This window comes from Lepeophtheirus salmonis, chromosome 5 (assembly GCF_016086655.4).
Source record: "Lepeophtheirus salmonis chromosome 5, UVic_Lsal_1.4, whole genome shotgun sequence".
Taxonomy (NCBI): Eukaryota; Metazoa; Arthropoda; class Copepoda; order Siphonostomatoida; family Caligidae; genus Lepeophtheirus; species Lepeophtheirus salmonis.
The window spans coordinates 64,429,794-64,448,949 of NC_052135.2; the positions used below are offsets into that span (position 1 = coordinate 64,429,794).

The following is a 19,156-nucleotide window of genomic DNA, read 5'->3' on the forward strand; positions in this document are numbered from 1 at the left end:
ATAATATTTAGTGCTAAAGAGTAGTTGTTCCCAAGCAGTGTATCTGGAGGGAAGTTCAAGTGGGCCATACAATTTGGACAACCATTCATGATTAATGATAATAATCCACATAATTGTTTTAATTTAATATAAGTGTGTCAAAAAATCTTTACATGTCTTTAGGTGTGCCTTAGGCACAAAAAGTTTGGGAACCACTCTCTTAGAGGACATGTTATAAGAGGTTTCGTGCATTATAATCCAGTTAACCCTGATAATTAGTTGAGCCTTCAAAGCAGGGGTGTTCATTTAATACATAAAATTTAAGATAATCGTATTTCAGTCTGGAAAAATCGTTAACAATTCAGAAATATTTATCTTCCAACGTAATCTCCGTACACGAAGGAGCTGATAGTATCTCTGAGGAAACGGATGTATGAGTCTTCTTAGAGTAGCCAGCTATATAGAGGCAAACTGTTCAACAGAAGACATCAGAGATCCACTGATACAGCATAGAAACAATATTCAAGCATATCTTGAGACATAACTTCAACTTTTTTTTCATGCAATCTTTAATATTATTCTTTAATTCTCCAAAATTTTGGTGGTATCTCATAAGACTCAGAAACGAAAAAAGTGATACAAAATTTATGTAAATGATAGCAAATTCTAGCGATTTTATCATTCTTCTAAAATGGCGAACACGACCACACTCTTCCTCGTTTTTCGAGACAGTGAGCTCTCTCCCGCGATTGCTTAGGAATTTTGAGCGGCGCTCAATTAAGTGCCACCCACTAATAATTTGCCTATTACATAGCGGCCGAATTTAAAAGAACAATTTATTACTGCAGCAACAACTTTAATATCACAATATGAGGATATTTTGTATCATGAGAAATATTTTAGTTTATTTTAAAATATTGAATGGTTATCAAACACAATAAAATATTAAAATATACTGATAAATATTATTCGTTCTCTTACAATATTACAAAAAAACACTTTTTTACAGGGTAATATTTAGGTCTAACGGATCATCAAAATTATTTTCAAAACTAATGTAAATCATTTTTCCTCAATGACTGTATTTTTAAATATTATCAACATTTTTACGTATTTATGAATTTGAATAATCCTATTAATAGTGCAAAATTAGCACTTTCTTAGCCACAAATTTTAGCTAAGATATCATCATTTCCCATCTTTAAAAGATAATACTAAGACAACTGTATTAAGTATACCAATAGTAGAGGGCCACATTTACAATAATTAATTTTTAATGTTCAATAATTGTAGATGAAAGAATCATCACATTTACGGCTGAATTTTTGTGATAGGAGGGTATTTCCAAGAATTTGGAAGAACTTTACAAATGCTTCAAGTCAACATATTAGCATCATTCTTAGGTATCAATTTCACATTTACAACATAAATGGGTAATTATTAAATACAAATAAAAATTTCAATAAAATAGTTAATACACTCATTTGACCTCACTTATAAAACTATAAAAATAGATCTCTTTTGTAATAGCTTTAATTCTTATCTTCAAACAAAGATTATTACCTACATTTTGACACATATAAATAAATTAATAATTTTTGCTAACCCTAGGTAATTAAAGCCTTTCCTTTTCACTTCTACCTTTTTATTAAACCAAATGTGCATATTCAGCACCACCAAAAACATCAAATCATGAACATTCATTTCATAAAACTTATAACTTTGATGGCTCATAGTATGCACAGCATTTAATTTTTTTCAAACAGCACTTTATAATATTTGAAAATGAAGAATAATGAACTGAAAACCAATTATACCCTATTTGAACCTATTCTACGATACATTTATATTGTAATCGACAATTTTATGATAAAAATAAAAATTAAATATTATGTGATACAGCTCTTTTAAAAAATACAAAACTACAAAGAAAATACAGAGTATATTTTCTTATTTTAAAAAGCTACTAGTTATATGTTTTATGGGAATAAGTTGATAGACATTACGTGAATGTTCCGATGTTTTTACTACTAATTATTTTTAATTGTGATGTGTGACATACTTACCTATGTAAATAATTGATAAAATAAAAAAAATGTAAATAATTAATATCCTAAATTTACTTTAATTTACAATCTATGCAGAATAGTATCACCCAATAATTGAATAAGTTAAATCCTAAAAAAATGTTATTAATCATTAACAACCTGTTTTAAATTTCATATGGGAGGTAATTTCTAAAGATGTGTACTTCCTTTTAATTGATTTTTACGGAAATAACTTTTATTTTGTTTGTTTTATTCGATAAAAACTATTTTTTATCGTGTGAATCGATGAACTTTTGGTCTTTTTAAAAATAATAGAAATATTTTCGTCCTGCTGTATAATTATCTTACAGAAATGTTCAATACGCCGTCCTTGAAATATTAGGCTCAAAGGGCAAAACCCTTTGATCCATCTGACAGGCATCCACTAAGTTTTTTTTCATAGGAATCATCAATAAGTTATTTATAATTTGTGGCAATTAAAACAAAAACATAAGATATTTCAAAGTTGGAGCAACAAGAACAGGAGATAATTATTTATTGTAACCATAGTTAAATTTATTAATTATTTTTTTAGGGAATTTTATATTTAATAAAAAAGCTTTTGGTAAATTTTTATTGAATTAAGCCCTTTATTACAAATTAATTGTTATAATATTTAATATAACATTACAGCTTTTAAAATGTTTTAATTTGATCTATTTCTTTATTTATATAATTTGTTAGAGATTTTTGTATTACATTGCGGATTATATTTATTCTTAGTAAACAGTACGCAGTTTTTAGCTACACAAATAGATTAAACAGTTTATGTGCAATATCTTGACAATGTTGTACTATTAAAACTAAATCTTTTGGGAATGCGATGATCTCTTTGAATTGCATTGAGTATATAGTTGAGAATTTGGGGATCACTAGAATTTGAATTTCTGTTTCTCAAATGACTTCGATTATTATTGGAATATGGTATGTGGTGGTGATAATGTTGAGAGGATGATTTATCCGCGAAACATGGTAGGGATCGAGCCTACAAAAAAAAAAGTATTTATATATTTAATTTTATTATTGAATTTGGTACTAGTTTCTGACAAAGATGATAATATGCATTTTAAATCAATAATTTACAATAATTGTGATAAATGTACATAATTAGGGATGATCTATCATATGATTTGTTTATATATGGAAATAAAAAAGTGAAGAAATGACATGGAGAGCATCAAGACGTATTATTAGTAGAGTTGAGTAGTTTGTAATGAAAAAACCACCCTAGAAAATAAAAAAGGAAAACCGGCAGGTGCATGTGTTCTTTCTTATTTTTTCCATTATTTTATTGGTGGTCGTGGTAATAACTTCTCCATCTGAAGTATGCAGTATTGCCTATCTTTGGTCTAAATTGTTTTAAAAATGCATAATAATATAATACATATGAATTTAAATATAATTGCATTATTTTCCCTGTATTAATGCAATTTAAAATGTAGAAAGTTATTCTCTTATAGCAGTATTTCATTTTCTCCTCCCCCTCTCTGTCTTTTCTGAACACACGTACAAGCTACTTATTCATAAAAACAATATCTTCTTTATCCATGTACCCGATAAAATATCATTAATAATAATTAATTGCTATACAATACATATAGTTAAACTTGAAGTGTGAATTGAGTATTCAAAAAACTTTGTCAACTGTGTCATTTGTAAGATATTAATTGAAGTCTGATATTAAAATACTGAGTGATACGAATAATTAAAGGTTAGAAAAAGATGGAATAGTTTTTCTATGAACAATAAAGATAGAACTGATAAAACTAAAAAAATCTACTTTTATTTATCTATCTTTTCTTAAACTCAACTCTATTTCAACATTTCACGCAATGGTATAAATAGAGTTCCTTGCCAATCTATTTCAATTTTCAAAATAAAGAAGTATGATTAATAAAAACACCAATAATCTATTGTTTAAATTTACAGTCGCCGGGGACATCAACCTTTTACACATCTCTAGGAATGATTAGTGTAGAGCTTCAATAAAAGATTAAATTATTGTTATTTAAGTAGACGTGGATAATACAATATAAGTTACCATCAGATCTCTTGTGTTATCTCATTGAACTGAAACTTATCTCAACAAATTTGCTATTTATGATTAAAATTTAGAGGCTCAACAATCTCAAAACCTTATAAAAAAGAAAAATTCTGAACTAATGTATTATAGAATATTTACTATAACAAAAATTGCATAATAAACCGATAAAAGTGGAAAAACTATATGTTGCTGGAGGAGTGAGGATTTTATTCCTTACTCAAATGGTTGTTTATGCACGTGAATGCATAACAAATTTATCCAACGTGTGTAAACAAACACATTAATATAAGTTGTTACTAACTATTTTGGTGTCAAAAGCCGAATGAGCTTTATAGTAAGATGACAAAGTTGAATCATAGTTCCCATTAGGATCATTGACGAATCATTATTTTTATTAAATAGTAACTTCTTTGGGAAGGACGGGATTTTGGCAAAATTATAATATAAAAATAATCCATATATGAAATCGTTAATTAACTGCAAAAGATTTGTTAAAACTAAAATAAATTTAACAATCTTTATTCAAATGGCTACTAAAATAACGTGATTTGCAAATAAATAAACATATAAAAAAATTAACATGGATCTGAGGAACATATTTTCTATCACACATACGGTCGGTTTCAAAATCGATATGATCATCTTCCAAAATTTGTAAAATTGAGTGTTTTGATAAATATTTGGTGTGTCACGCAATATATTTTGGCGTCATTTGAAATATCAATAAAGATTTACACACACTTGTTGCTAAATTTAATGTAAAGTCACATTTATGCTCTTTTTTCTTTCTTTTTAATGTTTCTTGAATTGGTTAGATGGAGTTGCACTGATTAAGTATAAGTAAACATTATAGTATTACAATTACTTTAACTAACCTAGGAATCTTGTTTAAAATTATATTTCTTTGTTTAGTAATCACCTGGGCGCAAACTTACGCACATTAAGATCAACAAAATAAATTCTCCCTAGCGCATTGGTTATGAGCTACGTCAATTCCCTGTTTTTTTGTTTAAGTTTTTCTTTTAATAAATAGCATGCTCGTTGTTGGAAATGAGGTATGTCCAGGTAATCAAATAAATAAACTAACAGATAGACAAACTTTTCTATTTTTAATATAGATTAAGAATACACAATTTGATACTTGTGATAGATTGTTATATAAAATTATAACTTATTATATTTATTATATATTGGTGTGTACACAACTTTAATGTTTGTATCTCTGTTTATTACTAGGATTAATAGTCACTTTTAGGTAATTATAAAATCAAATAAAGAATATTATATAGAGAGAAGAAAAATAAATACACAATTCTCAATTGTTGTTGTTTTTAAGGTTGCACTAAACATGTTCTAGGGAAAAAATTCACAATCCCTCAAATTAAAGAAGACTTTTATCTTTTTCAATATTTTAAAAATTAAAATTAGATTTACTAACGTCAATTTCGTACACACAATAGCAAGACGAAATATTTATTAGATAAATATGGTAATACATAAATAGTACACATAATGATAAAAGTATTGATATTACATCAAATATTCAGATCAAGGAGGGAGTTAGTCACTTAAGATGCACAACATGTTAGCTCGACTTTGATTCATTACGTATTCAATTAATAAATACTCTTTAATATCAATAATATATTATCTATTTGATATTATGTATTTTTATTACTTTGTATGTGAAGTTAAAGGAACTGAACTAGTGCAAGGACAGAACAGTAAACATTTTTGTGCCATTTATACTTAATAGAATTAAGGTGGGTTACCATATATATCATGTGTGTGTTCATGAAAAATGTCCATTCCTCATCTTTAGATAAGGCACCTGAAGACCGATTAACAGATCCTTTATGTGTGTACTTGTAACTTTTTTAAAGAAATTTACATTTAATAATCTTAAAACTTCAACAACTCATGTTGTCAAAATAAAGAGGTTCTGTGATTTAAAGATTTTCTTGTTTTTGTTTTTCACACTTCCAAAGTTTAATGTATGATGCATTTTCTACTCCCACAATTAAGCAAAAAACATTTGAAATCACAGACCCTTGTTACATTGAAATTGACATTGAGGTTTGAAAAATATAACATTTACGAATTTTCGAAAAAAATTATCTGATAAAATCAAAGGCTGGCGCAATTTCAACCTTCAAAAAAGAATAGACCTTTACATCACTTTTGTTATTCCAAATGTTTTGTTTCAGGCTATCTCTTTACCAATATTGGGGGAGGATGCCATATGAGAGGGAGGACAAATTTTGGTTGGAGAATCTTTTTCCTCAGAATTACATTTCAGCTCTAAATAGACCAAGAAATCGATTGGGTGGTGGGCTCAAACTTTTTGTGGACATAATCACAAAATTTTTGGTTGATATAACGAAGAATCTCAACATGGATTTCATATATTTAATAACATCAAGTCAATACTATGAATATGTTACACTGGGAACTGATCTTATAAATGGACATATCGACGACTTTTCACCTTTGCTTGCCGTAAAATAAAGGGTTCTATGGAAAACAACTCCCACGTACGATTGTGGAACGACCATGGATATTATTCATAAGGATCTTGGAAAGAAACCTTTTTTTAAGAATTTACGTGACCCTGTATCTTTGGAATGGGAGGCACTTACAAAAATCAGCTAACAATACATGATATTGGTATTCACTCTGGTCTTTTTTTACTGGGAAGTATACTTTTCCTCTCATGAAACATAACATGCCACACAATATGTCCGTTCCTAGGCATTTGAAAATGATTTTTTATAATTCAGAATCGGTGTCTTCAAGGTGTGATGCATGAATTAGGGAATTAAATATATCTAGTAATTGGATGCATAGGAGTATGTCCTCGACTTCCCAAATAGAAGATGGAAGAAAATTAAGAGCTCAATGTTAAATAGCCACAGGAATTTTGTTTTTCAGCACTCCAATAAAGATTATGGTAAATGATTATAAACTACTAGACACGCTTTTTCGGAATGTCCACAATTACATACCTGAGATTATTTATTATTTTAAACCTGAGCAATAATATAATAACGGTGATTATTCCATGTCCCACAAAAAGAAAAAAAGTACTCCTAAAGCTAGGTCGATAGGGAATGCTTTCTGAAAAGAAAGAGTTATCTAGCTAAGAATATAACTGTAAGAGAACCCGTGGTTGCAGAGGAAATTTGTGTTATGGTAATATTGGTGGTGGCAAGATATGGAGCGTTCGAGTTGAAAATCTCAAAGGCGAGTGAAGGTGCTTGGTACTGGGCCTCTGATATCATTAAATATCATACATCAAACGCATTATGACATTTTTAGAATTTGCAGAAGATACTCGAACTTTTTAGAAAGAGCAAAAAAAAAAAAACCGAGCTAGTTGTAGGTTTAAAAGCAAATTTGTTATTAATATTATATTTCTATTTTATTGATTTTACATGCTTATGTTTTTAGTTAAGATATATAAATATTTAATGTCTGTAATTCTTAATCTAGTGAAGAAATTTTAAGCTATAATGTTTAATTATATTTTTGTAATTGCATCTTCAATAGAAAATTTTAGATAATTCTAATTTTTATAAACTATTTGTAGTCCAAATAAAGATTTAAAAAAAATATATATCTAAACACAATTTATGTGTAAACGCATGATAGATGTAGCATATTACATGTCATTACAATAATTCTGAGTGTCTCGGCGTCTGTGATATATTACCAATAGCCTATAGAATCTCCGGTTATTCTCACCCAAAATTATGAACAAATAGCAAATTTTAAAAAGGGTGATAATTAATTAATTATTACCTAACTCAGAAGTACAATTTACTGTCTCACTCCCACCTTTTTCTGATACTCTACAAAATGCCCATAACTACTGATAATTCTATGAATGATTAATTAAAGTACTCTTTTACCTACTTTGATTTTAATCCTGCATTTTTTATAAGAGTACAAATTAGAAAGAATCATAATTCTAATTAATTTTTAAGCTACTTATTTATTCATACTCCCTAATTGTGCATTTAATTTAAATTCAGTAATTTAGAAATTAAGATATTTGAAACCATTCGTGAAATACTTTAAGATTCAGAAAATTGCATAATATTTGTATTCATTATTTAGGAAGCGCACAGCATTGGGCTATTGCCACACTAATTATAAAATAATATATTTTTGATGTAATCGGCCCTAAAGGGCCTTAATGTAAGAGCCAGCCTAGTTGGCTACTTTATCTTTTTTTTCAGCACTAGTATAAACGTGTATGAATTTGGAACGTACCAAAAGACAGTTTATCTTTTAGAACTTTACAGCTAATCATTTCGAAACTTCAACCAATCTCCCTTTCAAAGTAAAGTGGTTCAGTGATTTATAGTGTGTGTTTTTAAGAATGAAAATGGAATCTTAAATTAAATTTTGAAGCACAAAAATTACTAAATTGTCAATTTCTATCTCTGAAACAAGAAACATTTTATTTCAGCTAAACTCTTTATTTTGATAGGAAAGTTGTTGATGTTTGAAAATTATAGTATATTAAGTTCTTTAAAAATAATTAAGTGTAGGCACATAATAGATGTGGTAATTTATCTTTACATCAACATACTTGAAAACTTATCTTCATATATATAGTAGGATATTCTGATCACTTGCAAAATTTTGCGAATACGTAAAATAATATTAAGTAAAAGCCTTGACTCAAATTGGATAATTATTATTTTATAAGACAAAATCTGTAATAGATATCGTTGTACTATGGTTATTAATAAAATAACAATGTTCCAATTTGAAATAAGGTATTAAGTCAATTTTGAATTTCCATATTCGGTTAAAAAAGTGGAAATACGAGTTCATTTGTATTTTTTTAGTAAGAACCCTTGTAATAACGGAGGGGATTTACTGATATCTGAAATCAAGTTCTTGACTAGTTCAAATGCGTTTGAGAGGATATTATCCCCCCCCCCTTCCCCCTTTGTTGTTGAAAAGACTACGTTTTCTTTCAAAAAATGAATTTATGTTGCCAGAATTTGTTTTTTAATTTAAAAAACGTTATTTGTCTTCTTTTTATTATTATTCTGTTCTTGAACCGATTCTCAACTTTGATAATCACCATCACATTTGAAAACCTTCTTCCAGCTATTTTCCCATGAGCGAAAGTCTATATAAAAGGTTTTTTTTATAAAATACTATAAGATACTCTTTTTGTCTTTGTCCCCGTAATTTTTCACCTCTTGCAGAGCCCCTAAACTGTGGTAAATTAATTATAATTTTTTTACATCAGGGAACAAATAAAAATCATTTGGAACCAAGTTTGAACTATATACAGGACGGGCTTTCGATTATGATACCTTTATTTGCACATAACATTCGCTCATTTTAGTATCATTGTCTATGCTGATCGTTTAACAGACCTTCATTAATGAAATTTAAAATAGTTATTTGAAATGTTATCCAACGATTCTTATTCACCATAATCTCTGCAGGCTCGATAATCTTGGAATTTTCTTAGAGGACCCTTTCTTTTCCGAACATTAGAAACGATTCTCCTGATTTTGCCTATGGATAAGATCCAATCTCCATATAACATTTAAGACGCTCTTAATCTTAGAGGATATCCCAAGTCCCAAAGGCAAGGCAGTAAAAAAAAAGAATTTCAAAAAACTCTTAGGCAAAGGTATTGATCGTAAATTTTGATGGTATACAAGCTACATAAAGAAAATAATTCATGACTTCTTCTATCAATATTGGTGTGAACGATATAAAAAAGATCAAATTATGAAACATACACTAGCTAGGAAGAGAAAAATCCCAAGCAAGTGGAAAGAAATAAGCTCAACGTGCAATGTCTGTATGGTAGTATTGAAAAGTGCAGACCATCTCATCCGTTGATGCCCCCCTATCTTAAGAGAGAGATCAGACAATGAATAAGGAAAACGAAGAATTTTGTATTCAAAAATTTATGAAATGTAAAAAAAATAAAAAAATATTATTTTACAAAATTGTATTGTAAACTAGATTTTAGAATCTGCTGTAGCTGCACAAGTACCCCTTTGTGTGGTTATGTTCGTTGTCTTATATTTGTGCAATTTTATTTTATGTATATATGGCAAGCAGTAATAAATATTTAACTAACTAGGGGCCGTTAAATCTGGGAATTTCATCCTTGTTATGAATCAAAAACTTGCTGCCCTGTATATGATGCACTTATTATGTTCATAAATACCCTTAAATGTATTTTGGGATGTTTTCATTCTTCTGCTTTTATTTATTTATTAACCAAAAGGATATATGTAAATTACAATATATATATTTAAATATAATTGTCATTCTTAAAAAAAAATACTCAAAATTTTGAAGTAATAACAAGTTATATTAAAAAAGTTTTTCAAAGTTAGAAACATTTAATCTTATGTGAACATAACTTTCATAGTTCATTTCAATTGTGTAAGATATGAACTTGATGACTTTAAAACAATTTTCCTTATGCACATGTCCCTAAAAAATAATATATTTATATATATATGATGATGATTCACAGAGCATTGCTAAGCATTTTTTATCATATGCTCTGTATTTCATCAAATTAAGTTACGGTGAGCTAAATATCAACTCAATTCATGAATAAATACTAGACATGTATCGATGCCAAGATGGCACCCGATTTCGATTCAGATTCCAATTCCATCTTTTTAGATTACTCCGATTCTTTATTATGTATAAATGAATTATACAAACAAATAAAAAAATGATTTTTTTTATGTTAAAATGTTAATTGATTACGGTGTTAAGAAAATACATAAATGTATCAATCATAAATATATTTATAATACGCTGTGAGTAATTTCTAAATTTAAGTTCAAAAAAAGATAATTTTTCTCCGTGATCAGGAGTCAATATATTCCTGGTTGGCTCATATTTATAACCTGGACTACTGAATCGTCTTTGACTTTCAATGGATGAAGGGGGAAAGATAATATTTACGAGCAATTTCTTAGCATCTCTATGTTCTTAAATCCTCTGTTATTAAGCATCCTTTTTATAACACAGTTAGTGAACTGAGTAAAAAAGAAGCCTAAAAAAAATATTTTGTTACATAATAAACAGTTGTACGATTATAGTAGTTACGTCATTAAAATTTTGTATCATTTTTTTTTTTTTTGTTATTCCATCAATTTAGCACATTGTGCTAAAAATGTCAACAACACAAGTTTGGATATTCAACAAGATTTAACTTGAACAGTGTTTCGTGCATATGTTTTCTAATTGATAAAATCATTGATTCTTTTATTGTCGACTTATTGAACATTTTTTAGAATGTCGTCTTCCATAGTGATGATATTTCTTAATATTGTTGTGTCGTTTACCAAACAGGAATTATTGAATAGTTGCTCGGACGCTTCCATATTCGTCATGAATTGAGTATTTTTGCCATTTATTTTCAAACTCCATCTCACTTCAAATGATTAAAGGGATCGGTTGAAGAATTTCCAATCCAACTCATTTTACTGTTCATTCACTAAGATCGTCACATCGTCTGCCAATTCATATTTATCTATCATACCAGGGAGTTGATCCCTGTGGAGAAGAAAGATGGGATGATAGGATCCCTAATTTCATCCTTTCTACATATTTTTGATTGCATTTAGGACACCCCTAACATTTAATTTACCTCCATAATGCCACATGCTCGAAGGAATCAAGTATTTTTTGGAAATCCAAGGACTTTCCTGACTCATTTGCTTCTCCTACAATTTTAACGAAGATGGTTATTAGTCTTTCTGTTAAGATCCCGAAGTATATTTTTTATTGTACTTCCGGGACACTTATAAGTCTTCAGTTTTTAATATTCTTACTTTTCTTCGGAAACAAAGATATCTTCCCTCTTTTGAGGTTCGTGTACCCCTTTTCGGAATAATTTTTCGTTGTAAAGCTTTGCTAAAACATTTCAAAATTTTGGCAGAACTTGGTATAAGTTTCCGTTGAACCCCGACCAAACTGACATACTTCTTTTGCTGTGAATATTTTTGTCAGCATTTTTCTATCTTTTAAGCCAATATTGTATATCTCTACTTTGTGAAGAATGTGCAATTTTTTCGATGTACAGAGTCGAAATGGAAATTTTCCACGTCATTAAATTATTTTTTTTTTGTACTAATCAAGGTTTCAGGTTTTCTAAAAGTTATTAAGCTATTATTGCTTCTTGATCGCGGAAAATTTCCTTGTGGCACTCTGTAAACAGTTCCTGAAAATAACCTTCTACGTACTTTGCAATTTTCTTTGAGCAATATTCCTCCTTCTTATCCACCTGTCATGATTTCATTTTCGTTTCTTCTTTCTTCCAAGCAATTAAGTAATATATAATTTTTTTTAAATTTATATCAGGGAAGCGACATTGTATCCATATTTAGGCTCATTTTATTTTGATATTCATCAATTAATTCTAAGACTCCTGATTCTACGTTGTATTTTCTTTCACAGATAGTTCCTGTCTAATTTTCTTTTCATTTCGTCTTCTTCTCTTCCCTTCACATTTTCCGACAACAGTTAGTATTTCCTGGCACTTTGGTAAAACGTATCCAATACCTCTTTTGTATTTGATAACCACAATCAATATCCCTTTGAATCCCATACATGCTCTCCCTCAGAGCTTCCATCATTTCTCTGTGCATGTGTAGTTCATTATTTAGTTTCCTCCTTGTTTTCCTGTATGAAGCTCATGGGTCCCAACAAAAAGAAGTGATCCAACACCAAATTTGATAAAATTCTTCCTAAAGATATATCTGATGATAGTACATTGTCTGAAATATACGTGTGATCTAGTCGACTCTTAATTACTTGATATTTATATTTTCAGATAAACGTCGGCTTGTAGTTATTTGTAACATCTGCAGGATCATTCATTCTATTGGTTTCCTTGCATGATATAAGACTTTTTGAATTTGTGAAGCCATTTTGTGATGACTAATCTCTTCCATAAATTTCAGATACATTAAAATCGATCAAAAATGGCTAAATTTACAAATACATTCTAAACAAGACATTATCAAGATAAAAAATAATTGCATAGAATCCAATTTATCTTTTCTGTTATATACAAAAAGTATTAGCTATTAAATGTATTTCCAAGGGAATAACATACATTTTTATAAATCCTGGGGTGCATAATATTCCAGTTCCCAAACAGAGGCTTAAATATATGCTTAATAATTCAAAATTAATAATTCACAATTTAACCAAAATTGAATTGCATGCAAGAATTTGTAAATTTAAATGCCATTTACTTTCCTAAAAATAACAAGGAATATGTTTTTTATCTGTATTGGCATAAAAAAGCTCCTGAATTAGGGTTGGTTCTTGCTCAGATTGAGTAAAACAAGTGGTTTTGATATTTTGCATATCCGAAGTATTTCTTTGGGCTACCATTTGTATTTTTTTTCCTTCAAAATGAAAAATAAGGATTATATTCTTATGTGTCATTTGAGAAAAGGAACTTTAATTAAGCTTTTAAAAATCAACAACATAACTTCATACTAAAACTTTCAAAGTAGGGCAACATAACTTCATACTAAAACTTTCAAAGTAGGGCAACATAACTTTAAAATTGATACTTCTGAATCCCTTTACAAATAGAGAATTTCGTTAAAAAAGGTCCTTTTCAAATGGCTATAGATGGTGTAAAACGCTCTTTGAAGACTGAAACTTACAAACATAATTTTTTCATTTTAATATCAAATTACCAGGTAACCCTAATAATTGCACACTATAGTAAACACGCTAAAATAAAAACTTAGAAAAGGTTGACCTTTTTTGTTACCTTTGACCTTTCATATAACCTTAAATTGTACTTTATAAACTTTAATGTTATATTTATATTGCTTTAAGCATAAAAAGTCTTTAATGCTCCGCAAGTTTTTTATTATTACTTTGACATTAGATTAAAAAACTACGCATTCATTATGTAATTTGGGGGTAACGGGGAGGGGGGGAATTTTGATATTTTTTCTTTCCAAAAGAGTGTCCTCTTTCTTGAATACCAAATTGTAATTATATTTTAGTACTAACTTCTTTCTTTAAATTTTCTTTCTGCTATTACATCTGTCTACAGAGGGCGAAAAAGTTATTTTCGGCAAGTTATCTACTCTCTGTTCCTGTATTAATGGATATTTTACAGCATTGTACAAACATTTTAGATTTTTGTACACTTTACTATACCTTTTTACCCCTTTTTGAGACAATATTTATGACTAAATTTTTCGTATGGTTCTAAGAAAGCCAAGATTTAGTTACTTTTTATTTCTTTCAAATTATTATCTTGTAATTAGTTACAAAATTAAATATTCAACTATATAATCAACAACCAAATGAGTACAAGAAAATACTTTCGTAAAAATAGTTGAACCAATCTGGCACAAGCAACATGTCAAATATAATAAATCATTCGGTATTTGATATCTAAAGCTAATAATATATGGACGTAGTTTTTAGGTCAATAATATTATTTAATGAAAATTATTTATTAATGGTATTTTTTTGGAAATACCCAGATATTTTCGTTTTTTTCAAACATCTGGGATTTCTCATTCCTCCATTTGTCCTCTTGTTTCAATATAATTAGGTATATTGTTTGTTTTTTTTGCTATAAGGAGGAGAACGTTCTACATTTAAAATAGCATTTAATTCAGGGAAAATATCATAATTATATTTACATATAGAAATTTATTTTATTATGCATTTGTAAAACAATTGAAAACAAATAAATCTGAGAATTCTTCTTTCAGAAAGAAATTGTTCCACTTAGAGTATCAAATATGGAATTAACAAAAAATTATAAAAAGCACACGCAGTAATTGTTGTTATTTTTTTGATGAATAAATGTGGCTTTTATCTGCAAAAGTATCATCCCTTACTCATAATATATGAACAGCACACTATTTATAGATTGAAGATAATAATTACGGTGACTTAAAAATTTACTCGTCAACTCAAATTACAAAAAAGTTCCTTACACTGATTAATCATCAAACCAAACATTAAAAAATTAAACAAATGGTAAATATTTTGGAATATTTATTGTCCAATTTACAAAATAGGATTAACTTATATAAAGTGAATTAGTATTTTGTATATAACTAATATATTCAATTAGTATGCATGGCACAAATCACTCTAAATAGGTAAATATAATTATACATATGAAATACTTTAGAAGAAAAAACATATTGGTGCGTACATCGAAAAAATTTCAATTCAATAAAAAACAGATTTTGTTTCTTTTATAGTAAAATAATCCATTAGAATTTTTTGAAATTAACCAAGTATCTAAACAAATCTGAGGTACATAAATTTTTTAATATTTTTACGCATAATTTTAAAGTGATTATTCTTATAGATTTCGTTTAAAACTAATCTAAGGTGCATATTTCATGACGTAACCAATTTTAAAATTGACCAAAAATGAGACCATTTGATGGTGTTGCTAATATGGTGAAAAAATGGAAAAAATGAATACAATAAATCTTATCGAAACTACATGCAATGTTTTAAAAATGAGAAAAACTATTGTGAAGTAAGAACAAAAAATGTAGTTTTATTTAATTTGGTTATCGTGCTTCTACCAAGATCACCAATATCTAAATTGAATACGTCGCGTAAAAGCTTTTATGTATCTTCTAGTTCATTTACATTATATTTTTAATACGATAATCAACATCCTAAAAAACTTTTTAATGATAATATAAAAAAAATCCCAAACTATGTATTTTTAATTTTTTAGAATAATTGGATACGAATATATATTTATCCTTACGCCAAACTTAACTGACGCTCAAATGAGTACTTTCCACAAATGCATAATGTTATTAAACTATATTTGTTACACTTATTTTACCTACCATATATTAGTTATAAATTCTGAAGATAGATGTATTTTGTCATAATAATTTGTTATTTTTTGAAGTCATCCATCGTTGGATTGCCCATGTTTTATATTATTTATTCATTATTTGCAATATTCCTCCATGATGAATATTTAAAAATAAAAACGAAGGTTTTATGATTACAACATTAGCCCATCACATACATTCATTTAGGTATAATGTATTAATTTTGTAAGAACAACAACTTTATTTGACCCGACGTATCTATGTGTGTTAAAGAAAAAAAAATTGAATACATTTCATGAAAAAAGAGAAAAAAAACAACAATAGGAAATATTATATATAGAACACACATTAAAAGTATTGTGTCGGTCCTTATTTAGGATTGTGGACCACAGTCCTGTCCAGTCTCAATTATCCGTCCTTAAAAACTGTAAAATCGATTTCTTACAGTATTATTGAGGGTGTTTTTCGTTTTTAATTATTCTGCTATATATAATGTAATTATGTAAAAATAATTTATGCTCATAATATCATGCATTATTATGAAAAAAGGAATATTTTTGAAAAATGTATGCAATACTAAGGGATGTGAATATTGTCTAAATTGCAGCAAGCATATATTTATTAAAAATTATATGTTGGTAAGGGGAAAATATGACTGCTTTAGTTATTGTTTCTTGATGTTTTGAAAAATGTACTTTGATAGAGAACATATCTTCTTAAAAAGATCACTTTAAAAACGATAATACTAATTTTCAAAACTTCAGTTATTATTAACTGTTCCAATCATAATATTCATGAACTTACAACCAATAAAAAATCAAAAATATCTTAATAGACAAAACAGGGAGTTAACTAAAGTACTCAATATAGTGGTTGTGAGTAGTAAAAAATAGATGATTCGGTATGTAAGACAAAAAAAGACTGCAAAATACCGTCATAAACATAAATTTTATGTAACTTAGTTATGATATTTTTTCGCTTCTTTACACTTAGACCTACAGGCAATGCTGATGATTTAAACATCCGGAGTTGGGGAGTAATGCTATTATTGATATTTACTGCTTTTTTATTGTATTTTTGAATTCGACACACGGAGCTTTAGCTCCACACGCTCATTGCTACATTGTTATTTCTTGGATCAAGTAGCCACGCAGTTTAAAAAGAAGTTCTCTACAAACTTTATTTATGAATATATATATCTACTTATTTTGAAAATTATAACGGATATGTTATTTAACTGATTTACTTTAGTGTTTGGTTATATTCTGTAAAGCCGTGTTTTTACACTCACCGTAATTTAAACAATGTTTTCATTCTTAATAATGTACATATCTGATAGAGTGTGCAGAACCAAGCTTAAATTTTTATTAAAAGCTTCATATCTCCGTTAATATTCAATGTGAAGGTTGCTTTAAAAAGCAAGATCTCCAAGTTCCAATATTCAGCTTTTTGTTTATACCAAAAAAATATTTACCCAAATTTGAAATATATGAACAAGAATAAAAAAGAAAACCTGTGTCTAACTTTCTCCGCGCACAAGTGGCCCCGAACATTGCCGACATTGTTGGGTTCTCATTGACAACAGTCTACAATATCAGGTACGCCCTGTATTATGAAAGTTAATGTATGAGAAAACAGCCAGGAAGCGGTAGTTACAATATTAGCCCAAAAGTTATATGTGGAAATATGGTCAATTTCTGACCTTCTAACTTCTGGCAATGAAATAATTCATTGAATTATGATTTATAAATCGTTTTGAGTCCAAGACCAATAGGACTTCTTATCCTTGTATAAAGTCTCTGAAGTCCGTAATCATTAAGGAGTAGACAACTATTCTAACAATCATTAACAGCTACTTAATATTTAGTACTCGTGTGGAAGCTGTTACTGAATCAAAGGGGGGACATACTGAAAAAAGTTGATACTTAAGTATTCCTTTATATGTGGTACAAAAGTAATTTGTCTCTAAAATCGTTTTTACAAGCCAAATTGTTCTGAACAAAAAAATTTATATTTTCTGCTTCTGCACCCTGTATATTTTGCTTGATTTTATGAACCATCAACATTTTTAGGACAAAATTCAATTCTGACAGTTCTATGGAAGGATAAAGCATGTCGTTAGACTAGTCTATACAAAATAAATTGGGACCGACACAACAACACATATTAAGTAGTTAATCAAAAAGAACCATTAATAGACAGAAAGAAAAAATACAACTATAACATTTTAGCAATGAGGAAATGGTTTGGAAATAGATATTACACTAATCAAATTAACTTAATGTTTATTATTTAATGTTCCAAACTTTTCTTGGATAATAATGGTTTTCTGTTATCAATTTGTATTTAGAACATTTAATTAACTTTCGAAATTGATCAATATATATTTATATGTTCCACTAAATTTAGCAATAATCAAATTACAGCTTTTATATATTATATGTGTATATAGTATCACCAATTCCAGACCACTGTTATTTAATATATTAAGCTATACTACAGGTGAAACATTTCTGTAAAAGAATAAGATTATATATTATTTACAGAAAGTAGTAATTTAAGAAGTTAATTATTGTTATTAATCATATTTACAGAAATGAAGAAATAGGTAGATATTAGGACTCGACCGATTTTTGAGGGCCAATATCGAATATTTGGAGATATTTCCCTTCTTTAAGTTAGCCCTTAAGGATCTATAAAAAATAATTACCCAAAGGCATATCCATGGGCATTCCGGCCAAAGTAAAATTTTAATATTTGTAAAATAGAGGGATTCTAACGGAACGTCAATCACTCATGATTTTTTTTATTCTTATAGCTTGAAATATATTTTTATTGACAGTCATCAAAACCATTTAAAAAAAGTCAATAAACGAACTTTTTAGCTGCCTTGGCTAAGTGAAAACTTTTCGGCCATTTTTGATGACGTTACTTTATCATTTTCTTCCCCTTAGAGCATTCACCTTCTTAATTCAATTAATGGGGTGAATTCATAGAGGTTACAAAGTTAGTTGTAGATAAATTCATCGTTCCCTTAGCCCTCCATTCAGAAAAAAAAGTTTTTCTTGTAGTAAACTAAATTTTAAAAAAAATCATGACATGGTAATTGTTTCGCACCTTTGTAGCTTCGTACATTAGTAATAAACCATGTTTTAAAAAGATAATATTTGATA

General features: G+C 28.3%; 1 protein-coding gene across 1 annotated transcript in view; it reads right to left on the bottom strand.

Annotated features, from left to right (window-relative positions):
* Window positions 1–16,250: 16,250 nt before the first annotated feature.
* The window catches only part of olf186-M (Ki-ras-induced actin-interacting protein-IP3R-interacting domain olf186-M), a 104,656-nt gene continuing 101,750 nt past the window's right edge, over window positions 16,251–19,156 (bottom strand). The window contains exon 9 of the mRNA XM_071888117.1: window positions 16,251–18,496. Coding sequence (XP_071744218.1) covers window positions 18,470–18,496 — 27 coding nt within the window. The 3' untranslated portion in view covers window positions 16,251–18,469. The remainder of the gene's footprint in view (window positions 18,497–19,156) is intronic.